Here is a 27,383-nt window from a genome sequence, read left to right as displayed (position 1 = left end):
GACAGTTTTCAAAGGCAGGCTGTGCAGCATAAGAAGTATTTTGAGTGCTTTCCTGTCCAACAGTGTTATCAACTGTTACTCCAAATGTTTCTTACACAACACCGGTCACCCCCCCCCCCTCCTCAAACAAACAAAATAAACAAAAACAAACTTACAGCTGTGTTACAAACAAAACACATTCTTCAAGAACCGTGACACTCTGTCAGTGATTATGTGCAATAGTCTTGTTTAAAACTGGGATGAGAAAAGTAAACATTTATATCAAAATACCGAACACTTCGAAATAAAAGATTTTACATTGCAAAGGAGAAAAACATAATTTAAGCTTTGGGTTGAGAAAGGCTGGATCCCTTTTGGGAACCAAATAGGTCTTCCATGATTCTATAAAGAACAAAGACAATTAAATACGTCTGAATGGCAACGGAAACAAATCCAACAGGAATGTCATCAATCAGACACCATATAAGATTTCACTTGGACAACACTACATTTACCCTGACTGGAACTGCGAAGCATGAGTGCCGTAGACAGTTGTAATATTTATTTATTTAATTTGAAGCTGCAGTCAAAAGTTTTCACTTCAGTTGTTCATAAATGTGTCACAGTTAGGATACAGAAGTCGACAACAAAGACGCATTCCTGTGCTCGATGACAATCTTGTGCGTGCGTGTACAGCAGACAGCAAGAGGAAGTTGTACATGATTGTACACAGGTATTTGGTGCTGAACACGAGTACAGTAAGATATGTGAATGCAGCAGTGTCTTTATTTTCATTTAAGGAGGGCACGAAGGCAAACGTGATGAATGCTGCTGATGTTCTGATGTGGTTCTGAGGTGCAGCAAGGGTGTTAAGGCTTTGGAGATGTCATATTGTACAGTGAGGACAAACAACGGGAATGGTCTTCATTTATACAACATAAGAATTACCATAATAAATGTTATATGACTAACATTTACTTATAGTTCGTACATGATGTGGAACAAACTGTTTTTGTATGACATGATTGTGACGGCAAACGTAACGCACACGTTTAATTTACACTTTGCATCAACATCCAGCATCTCCTTTATGAACTTCGAAGCATAAAAGACAAAAAGTAACTGTAAATGTTTAACTGTAAGGCATTTGCACATTTCTAGTTTAATGAAATATTCCTAGGCTGTGTCTTCCCATCTTTCAAGCTTCTATGAAGTTACTGTCACGTCATTCAAGCTGACTACTAAAATAAAGGAATGAGGCATTTTCAGATCAATGAAGTTCAAACTGTCCAGGAAATTTAACCGCCACGGCTGCAGACAGTCTATGACCTCCCTCACTGTGTGTGATATTTCAGCGCCGACGCACACCAAAAGGAAAAAAAAAACAAAAAAAAACTGAGGTAGGCGAGAAAACAATCAAATGCTTGACCATAATGTAGTCATTGTGTAAATAAGAACAAGAAGGAAAACGTGAAAGGCAGAGGGAAACAAAATAGTGTGAATGTGGGACTGATGTCAGTTTACTCAAAGTAAAGATGACCTTGCACTATTTGAGTTGGTTAAGAATGAGATCCATGCAGGCCTGCAGTCCCGCTGCAGCGCTGGTGACAGCATGCGTTACGCCTGTTACACTTTGCATATTTCGGTAGGCGCGGATTCCCACTGCCCTGACCTGTGAGTGTGCGTTCAGGGCTTTTCTTGCGGTGCCTTGAGGTGAAAGGGTGCAGAGACAAATGGGTCTACAGCGCTCACGTCTGAGGTCCACGAGTGCAGAGGTCCAGCGGGGACAGATGCTACAGCAGCCTGCTTGCTCGCGTTAGACGCCGCTCTGTGAGCTGCTGCTGGCTGCTGGGGCACAGGTCCTTCAAAGTGTCGGGAGTATTTGGCCAGAGCTTGAGGACGGAAAGGTTGCTGGGCAACCTGTTCTAAGACTCCTTGATCAGAGGTTACAGCGTGAGCTCCAGCTGCGTGGGGGTACGAGGTCTTCGGCTGCGCTCCTTTGGGCTCCTTTCTTTTTCCGAATGGAGCCTGAGAGAAAACGTCGAGCTGCTGCTGCTGCTGAGCCGCGAGGGGACCGCGTGGAAATGGAGCGTTGGCGAATACGTCACTTGTGTCTTCTTGCGCAATCAGAAAGGGGGCTTTGGAGAAGATATCTGCAGCGCCCTCCATCTCCTTTGCTGCCTCGTGTACATGCTGGAAGTGATTCTGGGCAAAGGTATTTGGAGCAGGTTGATCGAAGGTTGTAGCTGATTGTGCTGCTGCTGTGCTGGAGTGCAGAGATGGATGGAGAGCTAACTGAGGCCCTTGGTCTTCTTCATCCTCAGAGTCCTGCAGCAGAGGTCTAGAACCGCTGCAGTCATGGGGGGCTATGTGACTCTCAATGCCTTCACCGTCCTCTTGCTCGTCCTTGTGTGCTTCTTTTTCTTCGTCTTCATCGCTGGAGTGCACACAGCCCTCATTCTGTGGAGAATCTGCTCCTACAGCTTCAGTCTCTTGTCCCTCCTCAAGCACAGAGTAGCCATTACTCTCCCCTTGGAGATCTGTTCAAGCAAGCAAAGATAGAGGGGGAAAACAAATTGGAGGTAAACAAAAATGTTAGAATACAAATGAAAAGGAACTGCCATCTGTGGTCCAGCTGCCCATTTATCTACCAGATCCGTCTCGCATAACAGATGGACTCTAAAAATCTGTAAGTCACTGATTTTCGAGGATGACTAAACAATGAGAACCCATCACAAGACTACAATTCTACTCTGAACAGGTCACAGTCACAACACTACCAGTTCTACTAGTACGTCACCACATTAACCTTGTTTCCACGATTCTCAACTCAACCTTCACAAGTAACGCCCGGTGTTACAGGAAAACAGTGGCAGCAGTTTTGCTTTAGGTTAAAACTGAGTCAGTTGAGGAGGAGGGAGCATGAGAAAGATCTGTGGAAACAAGGGGAAAGAGCCTTCACAGCAAAAGTGAAAAATAGTTAGTGACAGACAGACTGCACAGAAGACAGATCAGTCTTACCTCAGCAGTGTTGACAGCAGTTGTTAACGTGCAGCTCAGGGGGAAAGGTTAGTTGAAGCAATTAAAGGAAAAGACCAGCTCTTTCGGCTCTTGTTTTGTTTTACTTCTTGGGCGAGCTTTTCCTCCTCACTTGTGTTTTAAATCGTCCACGCCCTTTCCGTATGACTTAAGTGTGAATATGACACAGTTTGGAGCTGACAAAAATATCCCACAGTGTGACAGCTCACGTAAGTGTGTAGAAAAACAGCTTCTCATCTCTCACAATACAGCTCATAGTCTGTACAGTCAACTTGAGATATTACCTGATTAACAGACACACAATTTAGGAAGGCAAATTAGAAAAGTGTGAGGAGGAATAAAGTTTTTAGGTTTCTGAAAACTGGTCTGATCACAACAACCACTCTATTTATGAACATTACACCGGGTGATATGAATAGGATTCATGACAATACCCCATTAGCCTTTTATGGCTAAGAGAACACCAAGGGAACGACGAGTCTGATGATCTCCATCAGTGATACTTCATTAACACTTTGATGATTATAGATAGTCTGTTTGCATTTCAACCCAAAGAGCACAGCAACACACGTAAAAGTCTGCAACCAGTGGCAGAGTGCTGCAGGATGCAGAATTATAGTGGACTGCAAAAATATGAACCGCAATATTAAATGGAAAGAAAATGGGATGTAGACATTTAAAATGGTTAAGATCAGATGTAATACAACTCACACACAAGCCTTTCTTATGATTATTTAATGAACTATAGGAGACAGAGGTGAAAGGTATCCCAGTGTTATCAGGAAGTTAGTTCCGTCATTAGCTCTGTTAAATAAAATCTATTCAGGCATATACAGTAACTTACATGTACCAGTACTAGTGTATAACCTAACAGCTGCAATGGAGAGCAACACATACTATCCAGTCAAGCGATTCAAAAGCACTTAGTCTCATGTTTGTTTGGTAACTAAACCGTGAGCACTAGATAAATGTTTGACAAGAACTAAGAGAGAAGACAGAAGGACAGAGTCGACAGTTTTGCACTCTTAAATAAAGCCTCATACACAAATATGTTTTATCTATACATCCTTATACAATTTTTACATATTTTATAATGGTCCTCAGTTAATACATTCTTTCTAAAGCACTATCAATAATAGTCACTTTTAATCATAACATGATAAAATGTTACACACTAAAATCTACCTTTACCAATGCTGACAAGTGCAAAAAAAAGAAAAAAGTGTTACTTTATGTATATTTACATTTCTCTTTCATCTGGACAGACTGTCACAACTGACTTTATGGTATATGGTAACAAAGGATTGGCCAGAGAAGATTGAGAGGATGTCAGTGGGAGAGGGAGGAAGGATATTTTCATGTAAAAGTTCCTTCATTAACATAATACCTACACAAAATAATGACATTTACGTCACACTTCCCTCTCTGTGACGGTGGTATTCTGCTAAAAATCTGCTCATTTATACGACCCTGAGAGCGGACCAACACAGAGGAAAAACAGCATGATAATAGAGTCTTGTTTAGCTTTGGCATCGGAACAGGTCAAATACCTTCATTCCCTTTTACTTCTGCTGTGCTTACCTCAACGATGGGTCACAGGTATGAGAATGAGCTGGCATTAGTGGTGTTGTAGATAATGCTGACAATGGTGGGAAGCTGTGCTGTGGCAATGGAGCCGAACTCACCAGCTGTATTAACACTGACCTCAGCAGTTTCAGGAAATGATTACAACTGACAGATTTACAGGTGTAGCATTAGAATACGCTAGACACGCTGCTTAACATCCAGAAAGAGGGGACAGTATACAGGTATGCTCAAGCCTGTGAAGCCACTTGGTCGGTTTACACCAGTGATTCCCAAAGTGTGGGCCACAAAGGTACTACAGGTGCCTGCAGTAATAACAGAAATTACGCTCAAGTATGTACAAGTATGTACATATTTAAATGTATTTATTTATATAAAAGTGAATTAACACTGGTGATCGGAGGTGGTGAGTTTGTGAAGTTTTTCATCACTCTGATCTAAATTTACGCTCTTGTTTTGAAGTCTGAGTCCCAGTGGCAGGTGGCCATGACACTTTGCATGTGATTGGGCAGCATTAGCAATTTATAGCAAACAGCCTGGGCTGTTTATGCTTTTTTAAAATAGAAATGTCAAGAAAAAACACACCACCCTCTCGTGTTTTGATTAGAGTGAAGATTTAACACTGGGTGGGGCCCGTGGGATTTTCTGGTTTTTAAGTGGGCTGCAGCACTCTTGACTTTGGGAATAGCTGGTTTAGACAAATAGATCTATAAAGGAATCATGGCACATGATGGCTTGAACAGATTTGACTTTCCATGACTATGCGCACTCCAACAATGTGAGAAATCTTTAAAACCTATCCAAAACTGACACTTCTTCTTTTATATGTAAACTGGTTCAATCCGAACAGAAGCGCAGCTCCAGGTTGCATCTTTGTTTGGCCAGTAGTTCAAAGCTCTCATAGGAAAGTGCATCAAATTATCTACAGCATTCTACAGTCTTTAGTCAGACCCCTGACACATATAACCATGCTTAACATGTGCATACGATGATGGTCGACTATGGCCGTGCACTCTGTGAAGGATGTTAATGGGAGTAAGAAGAAAGCATGAGGAAGACCATGGTGTAGCCAAGACAGAAGCGGACGATATGCTCAGGCATTAATGAAAAGATTTTTACCAGTGTGGGAATGTCAGCGGCTAGCAGAGACATATGAAACCAGCTATCAGGCAACTAGAGATGGAGTTGAGGCCAAGGAGGCACATAAAGAGAATACTGGCTCCTCTTGGTCCTCATAAGGTGCTACATTAAGTGTCTCTGCGTGCCCATCTTTACCCCCCAACCCTCCCCCCATATCCCTTTGTTAGGATTGCACACTGCCCCTTCGACCTCTCCCACCCCCTCTAGAGGTCGATGAGCTGATCCACCAGCAGAAGGGAGCGAGCCAAGTTGGGGATGCTGGACTCTGAACTGCCACTGTTGGTGCGCGAGTGACCACCTGGAACGTGCCAGAAAGAAAGAGAGATAGAGACAGAGATGGGCATGGAGGAGCCGAGGGAGAGTGTGAAAGACAAGCAAAAGAATAAGTCATTTTAACAGGGATTGCATGAAGAAATTAAAGAGTGGGAAGATGACCAGGATGAGGGGAGAGAGATGCATGAATAGGGGGTAGAAAGAGAAACAAGCAGAGAGTGAGCTGGGATAACTTTTATACAGCTGCATCATTACAGGGGGAGGGGGGAGTTAGGGAAAGCCATACTAACATGGGGAGACTTTCAAGATAAACTAAAAAGAGTCAAAACACCTGCAAGATGGCGAAGCACTGGGAGTTAAAAGATGACTAATGTGAGAGCTCGATGAGATAAGAAAAAAGCCACCCATACAAGACTTCTCACATCAGAAATCCCAGGAACAAGCTAATGGTGACTAAACTGGGAGGGGGGGCTAGCTCATTCATCTTCGTGGCTCACAGTCTGGGTTTCAGCAGGTGTGAGTGCTCATCTCAGAATTAGGTTAGCCTTACCTTGATTTGAGTTTTTGGAGATGAGCACTGGAATAGGATCAAACTCGTCGTCATTGCCCTTCTCCCCACACGACATGAGGAAAGCAGAGTCTGTGGTGAAGGAAGAGGAAGTGAAGTAACGATGGAAGCGGGAAGAGGTTAACTCGGCCAACGAAAAGAGCAGGAAATAAAAAAAGAAGGAGAAGAAAAGAAAGGAGGATGCGAGTAGATTATAAACGGAAGCAGCCAGGGCAGTCAAAGTTTTTAAAAGCCATTCAGTTTTACATGGCTTTTAGCATCTTCTACAAATGAGTCAAGGGTCTGGCGAGGCTGTCATTTAGTGTCCAATTCAATTTCCACTTTTGCTTTTTACTGTTTCAACAGGCCTTTCTATTGTGTGGTTGATCAGGGGTCTGCAATTGTGTTGCCACAAACACTGAAACCCCGAAACCCCGCCCCCCCACACACACGCACGCGGAAAATAAAAGGTCTTACCAGAAGCAGTCTGACCAGCTGGCAGCTCCTCCAGGCAGGATCCAGCGCCAGGAGGAGCAGAGGAGCAAGAAGAAGGGAGAACAGAAACAGATGGGTTTCCATGACAGGTATGAGATAACAGATCACAACCCAGCAGAGAATCCTCCCCAGTGAGAGAATCTGAGACAGCGGCCAGAGAAAGAAAGGGTATGAGAAAGTAAGACTGTTAGTGCAAGGAGCAGAAAAAGATGCATTGTATTACTATAATAGCTTATATGTGCAAGCATAAAGAGTTTAAAAGCTATGTTAGCTTCATTTAATAACAAACAATAAAAAGAGGCGTCTCTTTTTCAATGATTGAGCACAATTTTTATTTCTATAGCACTTTTCAAGATAAACGTGGCAAAGTGGGTCACAGAAAAATGCAAGCAGATCTCACTGAATAGACCACTTAACACCCTAAAGCTTAAGCAGGTTATGGTCCATATAACTGAACTATCCTAAAGCAACTGTTCTAGTTATAGACCAAAATGATTGTGATCTGGAACTAAGGCTGTGCGATATGCCCAAAATCTCATATCCTGATATAAGAATTCTATCGTCCTGATAACGATATAAATCACAAAAATGTAACATTTTCTGTAAAATCTGTGAATCTCGGGCAGCTCGTCTTGCGGGAAGTGTTTCCAGCTGCGCGTCATGTAGCTGGAGTCGAGTGTTTTAACCGATGCATGAAACTACACATTTTTAGACATAAGTTGTAACAGCCGCCGTTTTCTTTGTGAGTATTTATTACACGGCGTGCTGCGGGGAAAAGCCTGTTCTAACGTTTGATGCTAAGGTTTATTTTTTAGCACCTGGCGGCTCTTTTTTAAATTCTCATCCGTAAATAATCTGCTCTTTCACGTGATTCAGTTTATTTTGAAAAGTCTCAACAGGATCTTGAGCTTTATTGTGAAAGGTTTATGTGGAACATAAACAAGCGGACACGCGATGCTGTTACCGTCGTTGTTGCTAACCAACGCATAAAAACAGGCGCTTGTCCATCTTTAGTGTGGTTATATAAAATATAAGAGAAAGAGAGAACTTTAAGAAATTAATATAGCCACTACAAGGACCATCAAAATGGTGAAAAATATTGCCGTAAACAGTTTATTTTGCGACACGAACAACCCTATCTGGAACGCCAGCAAATGTTTGAGTTAATATAAATCAATAAAACTACATCTTAGGATTGTCGCAGAACCTGAACTTAGTTAACCTTGGGTAAAACAGTGATCGGAAAAAGTGCTATTCTGAGGTCCAGGATGCTAACCTGGCACACTGGCAGGAATGAGCTCTGGCTGGCCCAAATGTCTCTGGGGCTGGGGAGCCTCCAAACCAGGAATCAGTGAGTCCACACACACCTCTGCCTTTACTACATAAACACAACGTAAAACAGTAATACAAAGACGTTGTTATTAGTACAGAAAAGAAAGAAGAACATCTTCTTTGTTCCTTTCCCAGATGATATGCCTGACTTTGTAAGGATGTTAGAGAAAAGAAAGGGAAGGAAGACATATGCAGAGCAAATGAGGAATTTTTGGGGGCAAAGCATGGGACAAGAACATAGCTGGTACCATTTGTGGTGCTCTCTGCAGCAGTGTTGAAGGAGTCAGTCAGGGTTAAGAGGTCAGGGAGCAGAAGAGAAGTATCAGGGGACTTCTGTCCCTCAATCAGCTTCTCTGTGAGTGAGCCAGAGAAAGAAGAGGGAGAAGAGAAAGGGACAGATGGCAACAGAGAAAAAGGCAATGAGAGAGGATTTTCCATAGAAATGACAAAGAAGCAGAGAAACTACACTTTGCGATGGTGCATGATGGCAAAAATCAACAAGGACAAATGCATCCATCTGCCTTCATGGTCAGCATTTTTAGAAGCAAGATTCATCCAGCAAGAAAAAAAAATTAAGGATATCATGTAAATTTCGAGGTACTTTCACGTCAATATAATAAAATTACTGAATCATTTGTTAGTTTATATCAGGGTTGTCAAACATAAGGCCCTGGGGCCAAAAAAAGCCAAGCAAAGACTCCAATCAACTGCCTCTGGAAGATATAAGGAACAGCATAAATGTTTTGACTTTTAAATGTGTTTTAATGAGTTTTGCAGCTTTTCCTACAGATATGACTAGTCATACTATACAAAAGAAATACATTTTACTAATTGATTGCAGATTTTAAACATTTTTTATTTATTTGGTCAAAGTGAGCTATACGTGGCACACAACGTGAAATGAGTTTGACATCCCTGGGTTATAAGTTCCTTCCTCAATAGCATTCAGTTGCCAAAAAAAGTTAAATTATGGCAGCAGATCTTTAATGCAGAAAACATTTCTCATGCTCTTTCACACCTTCAAAAACTTCAAGTTAAAGCAACCAATGAAGACCTTTCTTTTTATTTTCCACAACATTTTCAGCTCATTTTTGGAGCAGTGCACAAAAAAAGAAAACAAAACCCACAGTTGATGTTGTTAAGTTGTCGTTACCAAAACAAATAAGATCTGATTTTACTAAGTACTAAGTGTGCTGCATGCATGAAGTGTATTTCTATTTATTATAGTATAAGTGTATTTCATGCAGTTACTAATTTTTCACTGCAGCCTTATACTCACAGGAAACTGCTAGGGGCAAAGAAAGGGTTGGGGGGGGCATCTAGGACAAGGAATGTGTTGGCTCAGAAAATGGCACAGCAGATGTGACCTTCTGACCCCTTCGCTATAGGAAAGACGCCAATGCTGGTGAAAAGCTTTTCACAAATCCTAAATGTCAAACATTTGATTTTCACAGGGAACAGTGAAAATATGCAGTTTTAAAATGCTACATACAGTATGTTTTACATGCTGTTGCACTCTTGCCACAAGGCTGTTTTCACGTTATCTCAGATGGGATGTTGTGCTTCTTTAGCAGAAGTCAGAGTGTGTTTGCTTGTGTGCATTCTATCTCAGTAAGGGATCCAAAGAGTCAAAGAGATAGCTTAGGCTGGACAGAGAAGATTACCCACACCCTTATTACGTAACGTTTTTATCCTCTCAGTTCAGGCCTTAAACAGTATGTAAACAAAAAAAAAGAAAATTAAAAAAAAAGGTAAAGAGGCATGAAGCATACACTTCCAGAAGAACTCAAGACTAAACAGAGAAGAAAATAAAAAGCTGGACCGTCATTTCAACAGGAGAGTGCGCTTAGCTTTCTCTTGTTCCTAGCAGCACTGGTAAGCAGGCTCCACTAGTAGTAAAGCAATCCAATTAACAAAGGAGAATTTGTCCTTCGCGTTACCAGGCAACAGAGAAGGAGAAAGCACAGACCTGCAAATGAGATGCGATCTAGCTGTAGCAACACTGTCTATTCATGAACGCTGACAAGAAGCCACTGTGAGGCTGCTCGCTAAGTCAACAAGGTAGAACTGTGTACTAATCCAAACCACAAAAACTGGCACTTGGACGCTAACCTGTGGATGGTGTGAAAGCCAAGAAACTACCTGAGCAAATACAAAGTCACTCATGAGGTATATTTGCTAAGAGTCCAGGAGAATCAAAGGGATGGCTCGTTGTGCGTCCTGGTGTGACCACAATATTATAGAGTGAGAGGCAGTTAAAAGGGTCTGAGAGACAATAGTGCTGACGCTACACTTGGTGATGGCTATAGATCAATACTGCACAGTGGACTCTAAAAATTGAGACAGCAACATATAGAGCAGCTATAACCTACACAACAGAAATTTTCTAATAATATGCAAGAAAATAGGGATGCTTACTCAAAGTCAGTGCTTGGAATCATCAGTTGAAGATCTGCAGTTTAAAGCTGATACTCTGACTTGACTATTTGCCTGCTTACAACAAGCGCAAGCCTCTAGGGCTGTCCTGGACACTGGCTTTAGTAGTATCAACAGCTAATACTTGAATATTTCAATATTAATTGCGGACGCTTTTCCTACAATGGATGCATATAGATGTAACAATAAAAAAAAACAATCACCATGCAAATAAGATTAAGATGATGGCTGCGCTGTGATTTCTGATGGTTATAAACTGTTTTCTTTTAATAGAAGTACACAAGCCCACAGACAAATCCTTATGATAGATTAACATTATACGCATATACTCAATCACTGAGACAAATCCAGCTGGTTCAGAAGCATCCTTTACAAAGCTGTCAGAGGCATACTGAGAAAAGCTAAACAAAGACTTACCTGGAAAGGCATTGAGGCTGGGAATGAGATTTTCATTGGATCCCGCAGCTTTCTCTCCAGCTGCAGCAGCTGTGCACAAGCCAAAGGAGGAGAAAAAACAAACAGGTTTTAGATCATGGAATGATTCACTAATGCTGTGTGTGAACAAACTGAACTTACTCTCAGCTAGCTTTGCAAAGTCTTTGTTAAGAAGCTCCTCTGCTGTTAGCTTAGAGAAGTTATCGTCGCCAAAAGGATTCCAGGCGGGCTGAGTGTGGGGGACAGTGAGTGCTGAGGAGGCGTCCCCGTCACCTGGATGGTATACACTCTGTTGGGACGAGCAGGGGGACCCAGAAGGAGTAGTGCTTGCTGATCTGCAGTACAAAGATAAATATAAAAGACAGTAGGAGCACACAGTGAAACTACACAAAGGCTGTTAAGTCAATGCACACTGGCCTCCTGATGTATGCAGTAGTAAGGAGAGAGAATGAACAGTTATTTAAAGACTGAAGTGAGATATTCTCGGGGATCTAAAAGAGTTATTTGTCCTCTTTCTGGGTGCTGTGATATGAATGTACTGTCTATTGCACGTCGATCTTCACTCAGTGTCATGAAAGAACAGTTCATCCTCAGATCACTGAGGGGAGTTCATTCTGCTCACTTGGACTTGTTGAGGCTGGCTTCAGCTGCGGCTGCCTGAAGTAGCTGGGTCGACTTGCTAACGGGGACCCCAAACACGGCACTGTGGGTGACATCACTAAGGATACGTCTGTGGCCACTCTTGGTGGCCGTCTTTGGCGAGGAGGGGGGTGTCAGGGAGCCAACTTTGTGGATCCCTCTGCCAGTCGTCTGCAATGAGAAAAAAAAATGATGCAGAGGGGTGAAAATGTGTTAGTAACTAAAACCTTTTCTCTATGGTACTGTTCAAAAGTCTAGAGTCTTTTCTTTATATTTTTCTAGAAAAATAGTAGAAGTTCCTGTGGTCTATAGAAACACGTGCAAACATACACGGAAAAAAATTATATAGAAGCACAAACAGAGTTTGTACAATTCTAAACAGATTGAAAGTCAATATTTGGTATGACCACCGTTATTCTTCAACACAGCCTGAACTCTGCTAGATAAGCTTTCTTGTAATTTCTGGTCTTTAGAAGTACTTCTTCAGTTTCTTGAAGGACAATTAAAGCTCTTCATTTTTCAAAGAGTCAGCTCAAAAACAAATGGTATGTTTTTGCAATAGGCTACTGTAACAAAGTGCCTAAAGATACAATTTAAAATTGGTTCTGCTCATAAAAGCCAAGCTGTCTCTTAAGTGTAGATACAACACTGGTTCATCTATTGAGTTAGCTGTCTTTTCTATGTTTGAACAATTCAAAGGTCAGTATTCCTCTGAAATGGTCAGATACAAGTACTGGACTAAAAATGAGTGAAAAAGGCCAAAGTCCAAAGAAAAACTTTAAAAGTCCTTCATAAAGCCTGGAGAACTATTGCTCAGGACCACTTAAAAATTACATGCAAGTCTGGCTGCTTGGAAGCAAAACATAAAGAAAAAACTGAAGACTTTTGCACAGTTCAGTATTATAAAAAAAAAAAAAAAGAAAAAAAAAAAAAAAAGAAATAAATGAACCAGATACAAACATTAGAACAAGTAAGAGCAACTGGAAAAGAAAATTGATCAAAGAGATTGAAGATTGCTCCAAACTACAACTCTATGAAAACAGGAAACATTTACAGGAGAGGAAAACATGAAACAGTCTGACAGAAACTCATGAAAATTCTATACATTATACATTCAGTAAAAATGGAATGAGATTTTTCGAATATTTTGCCACCGAGAAGAGGAAAAAGTGAGCAAAAGTCTGGATGTGATTCGTTAGAGACGAGCCAATAATCAGCCCCGACCCAAAGAGTAGCAGACAGCAGCAGGAGTAGGACGTTACCACAAACTCTGGACCACGAGCTGCAGGACCAACAACTGCGGACTCGGGGATGGGTGTGAGATGGGCAGCTGCAGTTTCAAGGACTAAATGCTGCTGCTGTTGGTGTTGATGCTGCAGGGTAACAACTTGAGGAACAGGTTTATATTGCAGCAGACTGGATGCTTGTGATGATGTTTGTTGCTGCTGAAGTTGGTGGTGGTAGAGGTTCTGTACCAGGTGATGCTACACAGGAACACCACACAGCTGACCGTGAGCAAGGTAAACTGTGGCCCAACTGAAATATTTTCTGTTATGTATTGCAAAACTAAACCAGATTAATTTTTTCTGTTCTGCTTCACCAGCAAACAACATGAATGCACGGAAGAAAACCTACAACAAACCTATAAAAATATGGAAATATTTGTTGCAGCTCATAATAAAGTGGGAATCTCAAAGGGTTTGTTTGAACAAATGTCTGTTAAATTGACATTTATTGATAAATGAGGTAACAGAATGGGAATTTAACAGTTTTCTGAGGAATGATTCCTAATAAGTAAATATGTAATTTTGCAGTACAAATGCAACGAGTTTGTCTATAAGCTTAGTAGTTCACACTATCATTCCTCAAGAACGTGTCAACGAAACACGTCAACAGGCGTGTACTAAGAAAGAAAGTTCAGCATAGCCAAGATTTTCTTTTCCTGTTAGCTGGCTTGATGAAACCTAACAATCCAGTCTGAGACAACAGGTATGATGGTAGTGGTTATTAACTTTCTTTGTTAACCTAGGCTTGCTTCAGGTGCCAAGAGGGCAGCTGACATGTCATTTGATACTTCCTCCACACAAAACAAATGACTTAGCTCCACCTACTCTGATCAGAAACATTATCAGAGGAACAGGTAGTAGAGATCTAGAAAAAGAATTTAAAATACACCTCCTATTGCTGCAAATAAGACAAGCGAGCAGTGATGGCAGAAAATCATCAATCGCAAGCTCTCCTAGCACTAAAATAAAGTGAGGTGTATCAAAAAGAATCATCTTATTATAAAAAGCTATCATTTTAAAGTGACAGTAATCGAAATAATGGACATAGAAGCTTGTGGTAAATTTTTAAAGTACATGGCTGAATAATAAGTTTTACAAACAAGACAATGTTAACAAGTTCTCAATGTGTCCCCCTCCAGACACACAACATGTCTCCACAATACTCAAACTTGCCACTGCTGCTGTTATGCTACAGACCAGCAACCACGTGACACTCACGAATCTCCTATTTCTAATAATAGGCATTTCCACTTTTGCTGGAGAATGGGGAATAAAACCACTTTAAAATCAGACGATTCTTTTTGACACACGCTGTATAAATGCTGTTTATTTCCAACTGCACATTAGGGTTTCGAAACTTGAAGTTTTACCAAAATTCAGACCAAAATTAAACCAAAACTCTGAAGATAACCTGCGCAGGAATAGGTTGTGTGTTCAGCATCAGTTACTATGGTGATCTAGTCAGGCAAAAGGAGAGACACTGTCATAACACTGAAAATTTGTTGACAGCAGATCTAGTTAAAATCTTACAAGAATGAATGGAAAAGGAAGCTACAGTAAGTTGGTTAAATAAAGAGCTGCAAACAGCACATTTCCTGCCTCTCAGCCAGGTAACTTCCTCCAACCCTTTCACTGAGGTGTGGTGCTAGCAGTCTCATGCTATGTGCAGCATGAGAATCAAATCACAATATCTCACAGAATGAATGAAAATTACACTTACTGCCTGTCAACTAATTCTTTATTTTCTCATTGTTATTTCTTTATTCATCTGGGGAAAAGACGGCATCCATAAGTGTTTTATTTGGGAAGTACAGTTGCTGTTGGCCCTGGTTCTTCCTATCTGTAACATAAGACACACTATTGCAGGATTCCTTAATATCATTCAGCTCCTTCTCAAGATCGGATCTTGACTGATGCCAGCTTCTATATATTACAGATTTCTACATATTACAGGACTACAGATTGTGACAACAGTCCTCCTCCAGCTGTGGAGATCCATTGCAACATAAAAGCCTGAATGTGGAGCAGGTGGAGAAGTGTTTCATGTTGCACTACGACAAGTTCACAAATCCTAGAGAGCAGAACAAGGACCACCATTGCCAGCTGTAGTGTAAGAAACTAGAAGTGGAGTTCATCTACAGGATGAGGCATTAGATTATATTTATAAAGTATTTGTATAGGACAAACCTATAGGAAGTATGTGACTGTACGCATAAACACCATGAACACAATCTAATTGGTAAGAAACCAAATCAAACCAGGCCTGAAACCTTTGAGATTACCACCTTAAGACTGGGAGCAGTGTAAATGTGTAGCTTTGGCTTGAAACACACACACACCAGTGATGAACATAATCATGTTGAATTTAAGCTTCACTGAAACTAAACAGAGCTCTTAAAACTGATTTTGAACAACAAACAGGGCAGCTCAGCCAAAAAACAATATCACTAAAATCCACAGAAATCAAAATAGTTCATCATGCAAAACACAGACAGCCCACACCTGAAGTTTGTATTTTCAAGTGTGTCTCATTATCAAGCCCAAACCCTTTGCGTGGTATCACACTCTTCTTGTTATTGCTTGCACAGTGAATATGCATTTTATGAAAAATCCCTGATGCTGTTAATTCTTTGAAAACAAAGGCATTAAAATGTCTCACCACGCGTGCACAGCATTATTCAATGTCATCCATGAAACAGCACACATTGCAGCTAATCACCATTTCCATTCTTGCTCTAACAGTCTTCCTACCTGCTGAGTGCTCTGTGGGCTTAAGAAGGCAGAGGCTTGCTGCTGCTGCTGCTGCTGCTTCATAAGCAGCTGCTGATGCTGAGATGTAGCCTGCGGCTGCATGTTAGCAGACGGAGCCTGTTGAGCAGGTTGGACAGCAGCTGAAGCTGGAGGAGGGACACTGATACCGACACCTGTAAGGGAAGTTAATACGATATATGAGAAAATTATAAAAGTATTCTTGATCATCAAATACGACACAGATTCTTTTTGTGCAGATTCTTACATGAACCAGCTGTCATCCACACAAACATTGTTGTGCAAGTGAGTGAGAAAATCTTAAATCACCTCACTCTCGAGTTATTGGATTCACAAACTTGGGTATATACGCCACCCGCCCCCACAGTGGGGTGACACAACACCCCATCAGCCTTTTTATGGCTGAGGGGCAAAAACGAATTGGACCGATACCAATCAAAAGAATGACTTTGAACAACACATAAATAAATGTGAGGGTGAATCATGCCACCATCTATTCTGTCTCTGCAAGTTGACCAGAAGGGACTTTAAATAAAAACTAAAAGCCTTTAAAGAGCAGACTAAACCAATAGGAACACAGCATATAAATATATAGTGAATTATAGTGAAATTCTTGAGGGATTCATGAACCAAAAGTAATTCAACATAAATAGTGTTATTAGCAGGGTAACAGTCATCATAAATCCAGGCTTTGATCACAATGGTTTTAACCCTGACATATAGAGAAAATCATAGTTTAAACAGCTCCTTGTACCTATAGCCTGGGGTGCCCCAGTAGCCACACCAGGCCTCTTGCGTGGGGTGAGTGCTGGCTGGATGGGAAGAATGCCTGATATGGGCTGGGGCTGAGCCTGGCCAGCTTTGGGCCGCTGTCGAGGTGCAATTGAGGTTTCCGTTGTAGGAACTGGGTCTGTGAGCCTGATGGAAGAAGAAGAAAACTCTGCAGAGTAACGCAAAGTTTCTTATGACAATAATATTAATAAAAATAACACACACGCTTTGCTTGTCACTCACCTGGCTTTGTTTTGACTCTTTTTGGCCACTGCTTCACTTGCTTTGATAGGCTCAGGAAGTTTTGCAGGAATAGGAGAATTCTGCAGAGGAGAAAAGATTTATCAAAAATGATCAAATCTTTTCACATTTTTGATTAGTATTTTCCATAAATGTATAATTGTTTTGTGCTTTGTTATTACTAAGGGCCTAGTGACAAAATCTGTACTGTCATTAATATCACTGTGTTCTAGATAGCTGTTTCTAGCTAGCTAGAAATAAATTGCTTCCCAAAGAAATCTGTAAATTGTTCATAGAAAGAGAAGGTGGGTATAACTTAAGAGGGAAATGGAATTTAAAAATACAAAGTGCTAGAACAACTTTAAGAACTATGTCAATCTCAATTTCAGGAGTTAAATTATGGAACAGTCTAACAGAAGAAATAAAAGACAGTCAAAACATAAAACAGTTTAAAGTAAAATATAAAAACCTAATTTTAAATAAGTATAAGAATGAAGAAAACGGGGTTAACCCAGGATGGTAATGTTGCTGGTAATGGTGTTGCGGTTCTTTTTTGGTTGTTTTTTTGTTTTGTTTTGGTTTGTTGTTTTTCCATAACTTGTGTATCTGCAAATATACACATTCTGTATTTTTCATATGAAAGAAACTATACTGTGGTGGGGCTTGCTAATTTCTTGTTTTTGATTTATGTATGTTATGTTTTGTTTTACTTCATATGTTTATATGTTTCATATGTTGTTTGTTTAATTTAAGACAAAAAAAAAATTAAATGAATGAGAGGTAAAACTTGAGGGGGTAGGGACAAATAAGTAAATACTTCAGCCTACTCCTTTTCAAACAAATAATGGAATGATATTTTGTAATGATTGTGAAGGCACATGTTTGAAATGTTTGAAATAAAAATGAACTGAACTGAACTGTTTCTAGCTAGCTAGGAAAGTTTCAAACTCAAACTCAAACTCCAGCACACGAGATGTAAAATCAAAGACATGTAGTAACAAAAAGAAAATCTAAGTTACTGCTGAGCACACACATATTTTCATCTAATACTCCCACTATTGCTCTCGCCGTGATGACTCACATGTAGATTTGGGACGGGACACTCTCGTCGAGCCAGTTTAAAGGCAAAGTAGGATACTTGGTAAATGTCTGGCCTCTTTTCAGGATCAGGTTCCAGCATGTATCCTGAGACACAAAAAATATTCTGAGTTAATTTGCATTTAAATTTAACTGCACCTAGACTACACATATTCAGAAAGCAGAACGGTCGCATGATCTAAGCAAATAGAGTACTTACTAATAAGACAGTGCATTTCATGTGAGTAGCGAGAGTTGTCTGGGATGGTGAAACTGCCATCACAGATAGCCACTTGGCTCTCGCCGAATGGAAGGGTGAAGTAGCACAGCTTATAGAGAAGACAACCCAAGGCCTGCGCAGACAAGGAAATGAACACATATAAAAACATATACTCTGTATGACGTCATAGTAGTTAGATAATATTTTTAAGTTAGCCTCACCCAAATGTCTGCTTTTGTTGTGATGACATTTCCCCCATAGAGGTTGACCATCTCTGGAGCACGGTATGACAGCGTAGTATACCTGCAGTAGCAGTAATGTATGAGAACAGACCAATGAGCTTCTGAAATATAGGGAGAAAATAGGGTAGATGGTACATCAAGAGGAAAAAAACAACTAACTTTTTGATTTCATCCTCTAAAACTGCCACCCCTTCTGTCTGTGGATTTTGGAAGTGGTTGGTGGCACTTCCAAAGTCACAGAGCACATAGTGTCCCCGGTCATGAAGAAGAATATTTTCCACCTATGTGTGGAAGACAAGATAAGACTTGTGAGATGTGATGTACAGTGAAACAAACGCAAAAAACAAACAAACAAACAAAAAATATTCCAAATTACTAGTGTGATAATTCATTAGATAGATCTGTGCTGTCAGTAGTATTCGCATACAGAAAATGTATTAGGCTTGCCTTGAGATCTCGATGGATGATTGGAGTCTTGCACTGATGTAGACGAGTGACCGCCTCGCACGTGTCACAAAAGATCTGTAACACCTCAGCTTCAGTGAAGCCCGTCTGTAGCCGCTGGTTCATTAGGTTCACCACCTGGCCACCTAAATGAAAAAAAATTTAGTCAATAAAAAGACATAAATTCCTTTTTTTTTATGTAATTATTTAAAGTTTCTAGGTAATATTTAAGGCTCAAATATAAGTTTACTCTGATCCCAACACATCTAAAATAAATGACAAAAACATACATTAATCTTTATCATTCACATGACACTTCAAAGCGGTCAGCTTTTACATAAGAGAAAAAAGTAAAGAGGGCATCATGAATGTATTGCTTTAACACATTAACATTGCTGTTTATAGCATAACAAAATTAATACATTTTCGACACTACACAATTTAAAAACCCTAACGATGCTCACAACTGCACAGGCATGTTAACATTTTATCTTTCTACAAATGACACAGCTAAGTTAAGCACCGAGTAAAACACAAGTTCTATTGACCACGACAGCTATCAGCTGAACATTTGCCTTTGGAAAAAAAAGAAAAGAAAGGATGCTGTAAGAGCCGAGGGTAATGGAGCTTTGAATTCAGAGATAGAAAGGCATGGGGAGGGGGTTGGGTGATTTACCTCGACAGAAGTCCATTAAGATCAGGACTTCCCACACATCACCAGCTCCGACTGCAGTTATGCTGGAGTCCAGGAAGCCGACTATATTTTTGTTACCCACCAGGTCCCTCTGTGTAAACAAACAGAGAGAGAAACAGGAATGATGAACAACAAGAGAGGCAATTTTCAAATATCATGCAGTCCTAAGAAACTTTATTTGATAGATCAAAAAATACATCAATGTTTGTAAATTCTCAGTTTAATTTTAACTGCCAAAGGACTTAAGGTAATGATGATAAAATCATCTGATAAGCATGTCACCAGGGAGTGGCTACAGGAACTGGTCTGTTTCACTTACAGTTAGGAAACGGACATGCAACTGAGCTTACAAGGCAACATTTTAAACAGAACTTCATGTTCTAAAATGGAACTAATTACAATCCTGAGTGCTGCTTTGTTATCACCACTTGACACAAGTCAAATAGTGTTTTTGCATAACTTTTTTTTTTTTAATTTCGGGCATTCTGGGTTGTTCATATTTGCATTTTCTGTATCAAATTACTTAACACTAGATAGATTTTTGTGTTTGTTGCTGAGCAGGCTAACAGTAATGCAAATTGCTGAGTTTTCTCCAGTCAGCTTTGGGGCAATCACACTCACCATAATTTGTATTTCAAGTTTGCAGATCTTCAAATCGTGTTCGTTGTTGACATACATTCTTTTTAGTGCACATCGTGCACCTTGATGAGTCCTCACCAAAAAGACTATGGCAAAACCTCCTGCAAAGAGAAGAACAGGAAGAATGGACAAATTGAAATGCAGAAATAGAAAAACCACCATAGTTATGTCTCTTGCATTTTTTGCCACCATATACAGTGCAATTATAAGTGGCACTGCATTGGTGCTAAAACCCAGGGCGTTCTTTCTATGAGACAACACTGCTAAGCATACTGCCTTGCTCAGTCTGGTTTGAGTTTATTTCTCAGGACAGTGACCATCTGTTGACAGTGACTTGATTTTTACTGAGGAAAAAAGACAACCTTGGCAGATCAAATAATCATAACCTAAACTACAAGGAGCCTGATAAAGTCACAATAAAAATAAAATCTATCAAACATGTGCAACGAATCGCTTTATCCAGTTTAAACCACTGGTGTCAAACAGCCCTGCAGCAGGGTATAATTCAACCCTGTTGGATGGCCTGGGTTTAGCATACAGGGAGTGCAGAATTATTAGGCAAATGAGTATTTTGTCCACATCATCCTCTTCATGCATGTTGTCTTACTCCAAGCTGTATAGGCTCGAAAGCCTACTACCAATTAAGCATATTAGGTGATGTGCATCTCTGTAATGAGAAGGGGTGTGGTCTAATGACATCAACACCCTATATCAGGTGTGCATAATTATTAGGCAACGTCCTTTCCTTTGGCAAAATGGGTCAAAAGAAGGACTTGACAGGCTCAGAAAAGTCAAAAATAGTGAGATATCTTGCAGAGGGATGCAGCAGTCTCAAAATTGCAAAGCTTCTGAAGCGTGATCATCAAAAAATCAAGCGTTTCATTCAAAATAGTCAACAGGGTCGCAAGAAGCGTGTGGAAAAACCAAGGCGCAAAATAACTGCCCATGAACTGAGAAAAGTCAAGCATGCAGCTGCCAAGATGTCACTTGCCACCAGTTTGGCCATATTTCAGAGCTGCAACATCACTGGAGTGCCCAAAAGCACAAGGTGTGCAATACTCAGAGACATGGCCAAGGTAAGAAAGGCTGAAAGACGACCACCACTGAACAAGACACACAAGCTGAAACGTCAAGACTGGGCCAAGAAATATCTCAAGACTGATTTTTCTAAGGTTTTATGGACTGATGAAATGAGAGTGAGTCTTGATGGGCCAGATGGATGGGCCCGTGGCTGGATTGGTAAAGGGCAGAGAGCTCCAGTCCGACTCAGACGCCAGCAAGGTGGAGGTGGAGTACTGGTTTGGGCTGGTATCATCAAAGATGAGCTTGTGGGGCCTTTTCGGGTTGAGGATGGAGTCAAGTTCAACTCCCAGTCCTACTGCCAGTTTCTGGAAGACACCTTCTTCAAGCAGTGGTACAGGAAGAAGTCTGCATCCTTCAAGAAAAACATGATTTTCATGCAGGACAATGCTCCATCACACGCGTCCAAGTACTCCACAGCGTGGCTGGCAAGAAAGGGTATAAAAGAAGAAAAACTAATGACATGGCCACCTTGTTCACCTGATCTGGACCCCATTGAGAACCTGTGGTCCATCATCAAATGTGAGATTTACAAGGAGGGAAAACAGTACACCTCTCTGAACAGTGTCTGGGAGGCTGTGGTTGCTGCTGCACGCAATATTGATGGTGAACAGATCAAAACACTGACAGAATCCATGGATGGCAGGCTTTTGAGTGTCCTTGCAAAGAAAGGTGGCTATATTGGTCGCTGATTTGTTTTTGTTTTGTTTTTGAATGTCAGAAATGTATATTTGTGAATGTGGAGATGTTATATTGGTTTCACTGGTAAAAATAAATAATTGAAATGGGTATATATTTGTTTTTTGCTAAGTTGCGTAATAATTATGCACAGTAATAGTCACCTGCACACACAGATATCCCCCTAAAATAGCTAAAACTAAAAACAAACTAAAAACTACTTCCAAAAACATTCAGCTTTGATATTAATGAGTTTTTTGGGTTCATTGAGAACATGGTTGTTGTTCAATAATAAAATTATTCCTCAAAAATACAACTTGCCTAATAATTCTGCATTCCCTGTAAACACTGTGTGGTGAGTTAGCTGGCTGGCACAATAGTCACAAGACCTTGAAACAAAACTGTGTGAGTAAGCAGCTGTGCCAAAAAGATGCAAGAAGACAAAACTGACAAGACAGGAAGTGAGAGAATATATCATCCCACGTTTAGTCACAATGATGACAGTGACAACCATAGCAACTAAAACCACCAGGAATCATACCACACTAATAAATAAAGCACAAACTGAGTATCTCTCAGCAGATATCTGGATATTTTAGATTCAATTATCATTGTTATTATTATTATTCTACTACTATCAGCATTACTCAATACGAGCTGCATTGTTAAAGACGTTCATAGAGTACAGCAATATTTTTTTTTAACAGGAAACCACACTAAATATGAAATCATGTGGGCTTCAGTCCTCCATCCTGTGTGGGTCAGCATGAATGAGGAAACTTAGTCATTTTACTGTTGTCAACATGAATTAAATGACTTGAAGTTTCACAATGAAGTGCTAAATTCTCTGCATATAAGAAAAAGGAGCTGGCAGAGCACATTGCTCAGTAATTAGTGTTATGACATGAAAAGCAATTGCTTGGATGAGATATGAAGTTTAATTAAGAGCTGAGGCCTGTATTGAATCAGAATAAAGAGCAGAGGCTAGGCGGGCACGTGTGTGTATAGCCCAGCAGAGCAGAGGCATCTGATCCACTGCTGTCTTGCACAGTCTAATCTGAGATGCCTGTTAGAAATTAGAGGGATTAGCGGCTGTCTTAAGTAACATTTAGCAGTGGTCTACTGTCTCAGGAGACGGGGTGACTAAATAAGTCCAGCTAAAAATAGCCACTACTCCTTGACGTAAAATGATTATAACACAGTTGTAAATGCACACAAAAATAAACCTTTGGGCTCTGCAATGAAAAGTGTCACCAATGCTTGTAATGTTCAGTTACAATCTGTCAGTGTAATGGAACTTGCATAATAAGCATCTAGGCTTTAGACTAAGACACAGCACATGCCCTCACCACTACGATGCTGTTTACAAACATATGCACAACACTGCAGTGACAGGGAGAAAAACCAGAGATCGTCTAAAGAGAAGGTGGCATAAACTATCTAATCTGACTTAGAAAAGGTTTTTTCCCACTCTGTTAGAAAATGTGATAATTATGGTATACAAAAAGGGAATGACTCGCACATTAATGACAGCAGGATCTGGGGGCACTAATGTTACCAGCAGTAACTCTATACATCAATACAAAACAACACTTCCTGCTGACCGTAAAGGGAGAGAGCTGTGTGTCAGGAAATCCAGAGGTAAGTCAGTAATAAATCACAGATTTACCCAAGACCTAAAGCTAAAAAAAGATAACACTGTTCAAAGCGTGCACCTCCAAACCAAAGTTACAAAAGAAAAAAAAGTTACAAAAGCAGCACAGTGCGCCACCCTCACTGCTTTAGTCAGCACAGGGTAAAGTGTGTTGCCACAAAGTTCAAGAGTGACAACAAAGGGAGTTGGAGTAAGAGGAGGAAAAAATAATTAACTACATGACGCAGCCAGATAACAGTGACTGCAGGCCCAGACTTCAATGAAAAGCATCTGAATAAACAGGTGTATTGCCAGTAGCTGTACTCGAATTACAAAGAGCAGCTCTACTACCAGATCAAAATGCAGTGAAAGGAAAAAATAAATAAATAAATAAAACCTTGCATCTTGGGGAAGCTGTATATATAATTATGGTGATGTAGAGCTGGGCGATATGAGATTTTTTCATATCACGATATGTTTTTTTTCATTTCAGGCGATAACGATATCTATCACGATATAAGCCAAATAACTATATTTGTAAGATTTAAATGTGCCGTTGCTCACAAGTAAAATGTGAAATAATCAGCAGCTTGTTTTTATTTAAATATTTATTTCCCATAATAAGTTCAACAGGGTAGATGTACTTAAGGAACATGAGACTTTTTCAGATAAATAAAGGCAAATATTGCAAACTACACAAAAGGCAGCCGCTAAAGCGTTTAAGTTTCAAAATAGGACAAACGAAACAGACTAAATTGTCAATTCCACTTAGAAACAAAATATTAATTCTAAAAATAAATCTTAGTTTGTTTTACAGAAGAACAGACAAAACTGACTAACTTTTGTCAATATCAAATAAACTGAGAACTAAAAGGAAATTCTCAATCTCTCCTTGTTGTATAGCTGAGCTTTTCAAACAGTTTTAACAGTTACTTTAGTCTGACAAAAGCCGAATGACGAATTAGCGCTTCCAGTCAGAGACTGAGGCTACGTCCACACGTACACGGGTATTTTTGAAAACGGAGATTTTCCATTTTCGTTTTAAAAAATAATCCCGTCCACACATAAAGGCAGAAATGAAGGAAAACGCTGCTATGAACATGCCAAAGCAGCAGGTGGCGCTAGATTCCTAACCGTGCCTAAACGTTGGCCAATCAGAAGTCTAGAAGCCTCGGTGGGAAAAAGTAAACAAAGCTGGGGCATAGAAGCAGAACCGAGTCGTAAGTGTGGAGGGACAGTAACTGTGTGTATATGTAAGCATTTAAACACTGCAGAGAGTAGAATTAACAGTAACAGTATTGTAGAAATTCATTTCACCGAAACAATAACGTGGCGCACAGTGTGACGCATGCACCAGTTTATTGTATTTCCAGACTTGCTTTCGGCACAATTTACAGTGCACGCTACTCTATTTTTGTCAGACTTGAAATAGCCGAAATACCTTCACACTACGGAACTTCTATGGCTCTTCCGTTTGACAATCTCTCCGGCATTGGAACCATCATCTGTTTTCTCTTCGGTCACGCTCGGGTGATTTTTCTAGTCGGCACACTCATTTCCTCCATTACGCGCTGGCTCCATTACCCGCTGGCTGCTTCCCAAACAAACACACGTGCGGCTTGGCACTTGTGCTGTACCTAACAAGTCACGCGACGTGACGCTGCGGCCGTGACGCTGCGGCTCTGCGCTACTTAATTTGGATTGGCTGACCTTTTTTTTTTTTTTTTTTTTGAGGACAAGAGCGGCGAGGTCTATCGCGATAGCTTAATTTCTCTATCGAGTAAAAGTTATATCGCGATACATATCGTTATCGTTCTATCGCCCAGCTCTATGGTGATGCCATTTAGTAGGCCTAAGAATTACACACCTGAATTGTGCTTTTCTAAAGTTATTATCTGCAGCAAGGCCAAACTGAGCTCACAGAAACAAAGAAATTCCCTAACATCCCAGTACAGGGCGGGTCTGAAGTTTGCTGTGGAACTCATTCATAAAGCCAGTGTGCGGCCAAACACATGGTTCCCATCTATAGTACTGATAAATTAATCAGACTTTTTTCATCTATTATTTAGTAACAGGCCCTCTTAGCTAACAGAGGACATCAGACTCTCATTGCAAAGACAAATGACCACAGGGAAAAGGTTTACCTCTTTCACAATATCCGTTTAGCCTGTTCTAATAGAAATGACCTAAAAAAGGTGCAATCAGTCCTCACCACACTAAGTTAAGTATTTGGATTAACAAATGACCATGCAAGAATATTTTCACCTGGAAAAGTTTGTGTGAAGTTATGTTTGAGTTTCAGCTTACTGTAAGGTCACATTCTATGTGCCAACACATCCTAACCAACAACTTCCAGTTAATTTTAACTTGTGCAGTCTACATCTGCCAGTCCCTCTGTAAATATCCATACAGGTGACTCAGCATGGCGTTGGCCCCTTACAGCACAGCAGGAAATCCAGTTTTGCTATGTTCCTCCCAGCCTTCAAGTAAAGAGTGTAGTAATGCAAGGATAATACACACTGAGAGATGTAGAGCCCATCATCTTTACATCTTAAAATTTCAGCCTAGTCTGTCTTCCTCCTAATCTGCCTGTTGTTATTATAATTGTTATTATTAATAATAATAAACAGATAAGACAGGTTTGGGCAACCTGGCAGCAAACAGGCATGCAGAGGACTGCCTAAATGTGTAACCTCTAAACCCTGACCAGTAAATATTCATTAACCAATGCCATTTCCACTTAGTAATGTATAGCAAACATGATAGCTTATCATTGTGTTAGTAACATTACTCTGACTGGGCCAAAAACAAAACAAAAACAGGCCCAATCGTTTAAATGAAGCCGTCCAAATCACAATTAAAGTGTTTGTAGTAATCCACACAAGGGAACGCCACGTAGTTCACCTTCAGCGATTGTTTCCTCCACGGTTACTTGATATCTTCCAATGCTGAAGACTCGTCCGATGAAGCTGCCACCGCCGCCGGAACCAGCGCCTCCTCCACCGGCTCCAGGACCAGGCCCGGAGCCCCCAAACTCCCGACGGGAATCAAAAAATTTCTTCATTTTCCCTTGACACTGCCCAAAGCAGGACCAAGTCCAAAAATGTATAAATGTCGCGACAACGACAGTAGTTGGACAGAGTCAGTCGCTGAGGTGCTGGCGTTAACGCTTCAACAGCTGAATGAATGCTGCTAGCTGGCTTCAAGCTAAAAGCTAGAGAAACTAGCTGGACCTTAAAATATCCCGAACACTGCTGCCTGATGCTGTTCAGCTAACTCATGGTTTGAACAGCAGGCGGAGTCAAATAATGCAGAGAAGCCGCTTTCCACTCTATACCAAAATCAGTACTAGCTACACAATGAGCCGGACTATGAGCCCGAAAAACCCAGTCAGCTCACCTAGCTAGCTAGTCAGCTAGCTAAGCAGCCAGGTGCCAGCTGTCAGTCAACAGACTAGCAGCCAGGTAGATTCCTGATATCAAGTCCAGGTCGTTACACATCTCGGTCGATATTCTCCCGAGGGAAATGTTAGTCCACTTGCTGCCTTATACCTCTGTATCGTTGAGAAAATTTCAGCTCTTTACTGTTTGTATTCGTGCTGCAGGTTAGAATAAGCCTAGTCAACTAGGTTAACTTAATGACAGAGCTAACACAGCCACCAGTACACGCTAATGGCAGAAGTCCTCCCCATCTCCCCTGAATCCTGCTGGA

At 40.6% G+C, this 27,383-nt stretch overlaps 1 protein-coding gene across 1 annotated transcript; it reads right to left on the bottom strand.

Annotated features, from left to right (window-relative positions):
• LOC146656890 (AP2-associated protein kinase 1-like) lies at positions 1 to 27,383 on the bottom strand. Its single transcript, XM_085424679.1, has 20 exons — positions 26,577 to 27,383; positions 20,264 to 20,382; positions 19,625 to 19,733; positions 18,952 to 19,094; positions 18,664 to 18,785; positions 18,484 to 18,565; positions 18,263 to 18,395; positions 18,047 to 18,150; positions 16,969 to 17,048; positions 16,709 to 16,872; positions 15,937 to 16,109; positions 13,162 to 13,383; positions 11,883 to 12,070; positions 11,402 to 11,595; positions 11,243 to 11,311; positions 8,638 to 8,742; positions 8,334 to 8,435; positions 7,040 to 7,198; positions 6,566 to 6,655; positions 1 to 2,519 (listed from the first exon to the last, which is right to left on the bottom strand). The coding sequence occupies exons 1-20, from the start codon at positions 26,734 to 26,736 to the stop codon at positions 1,666 to 1,668; spliced, it is 3,372 nt and encodes a 1,123-aa protein (XP_085280805.1). The 5' UTR covers positions 26,737 to 27,383; the 3' UTR covers positions 1 to 1,665.

This window comes from Rhamphochromis longiceps, linkage group LG12 (genome assembly GCF_057381845.1).
Source record: "Rhamphochromis longiceps isolate RC_006_pf linkage group LG12, R_longiceps_female_GT1.1, whole genome shotgun sequence".
NCBI lineage: Eukaryota > Metazoa > Chordata > Actinopteri > Cichliformes > Cichlidae > Rhamphochromis > Rhamphochromis longiceps.
The sequence above is the reverse complement of the archived record's forward strand: the minus strand, read 5'-3'. Positions and strand labels throughout refer to the sequence as shown.

Excerpts from the sequence above, each read along its gene's own strand:
- LOC146656890 (XM_085424679.1), bottom strand. The coding sequence starts at position 26,736 with ATGAAGAAATTTTTTGATTCCCGTCGGGAGTTTGGGGGCTCCGGGCCT. Across the intron at positions 18,566-18,663 it reads TTAGAGGATGAAATCAAAAA|GTATACTACGCTGTCATACC; the intron begins GTTAGTTGTTTT and ends CTGCTACTGCAG. Across the intron at positions 8,436-8,637 it reads TGCAGAGAGCACCACAAATG|TAAAGGCAGAGGTGTGTGTG; the intron begins GTACCAGCTATG and ends GTGTTTATGTAG.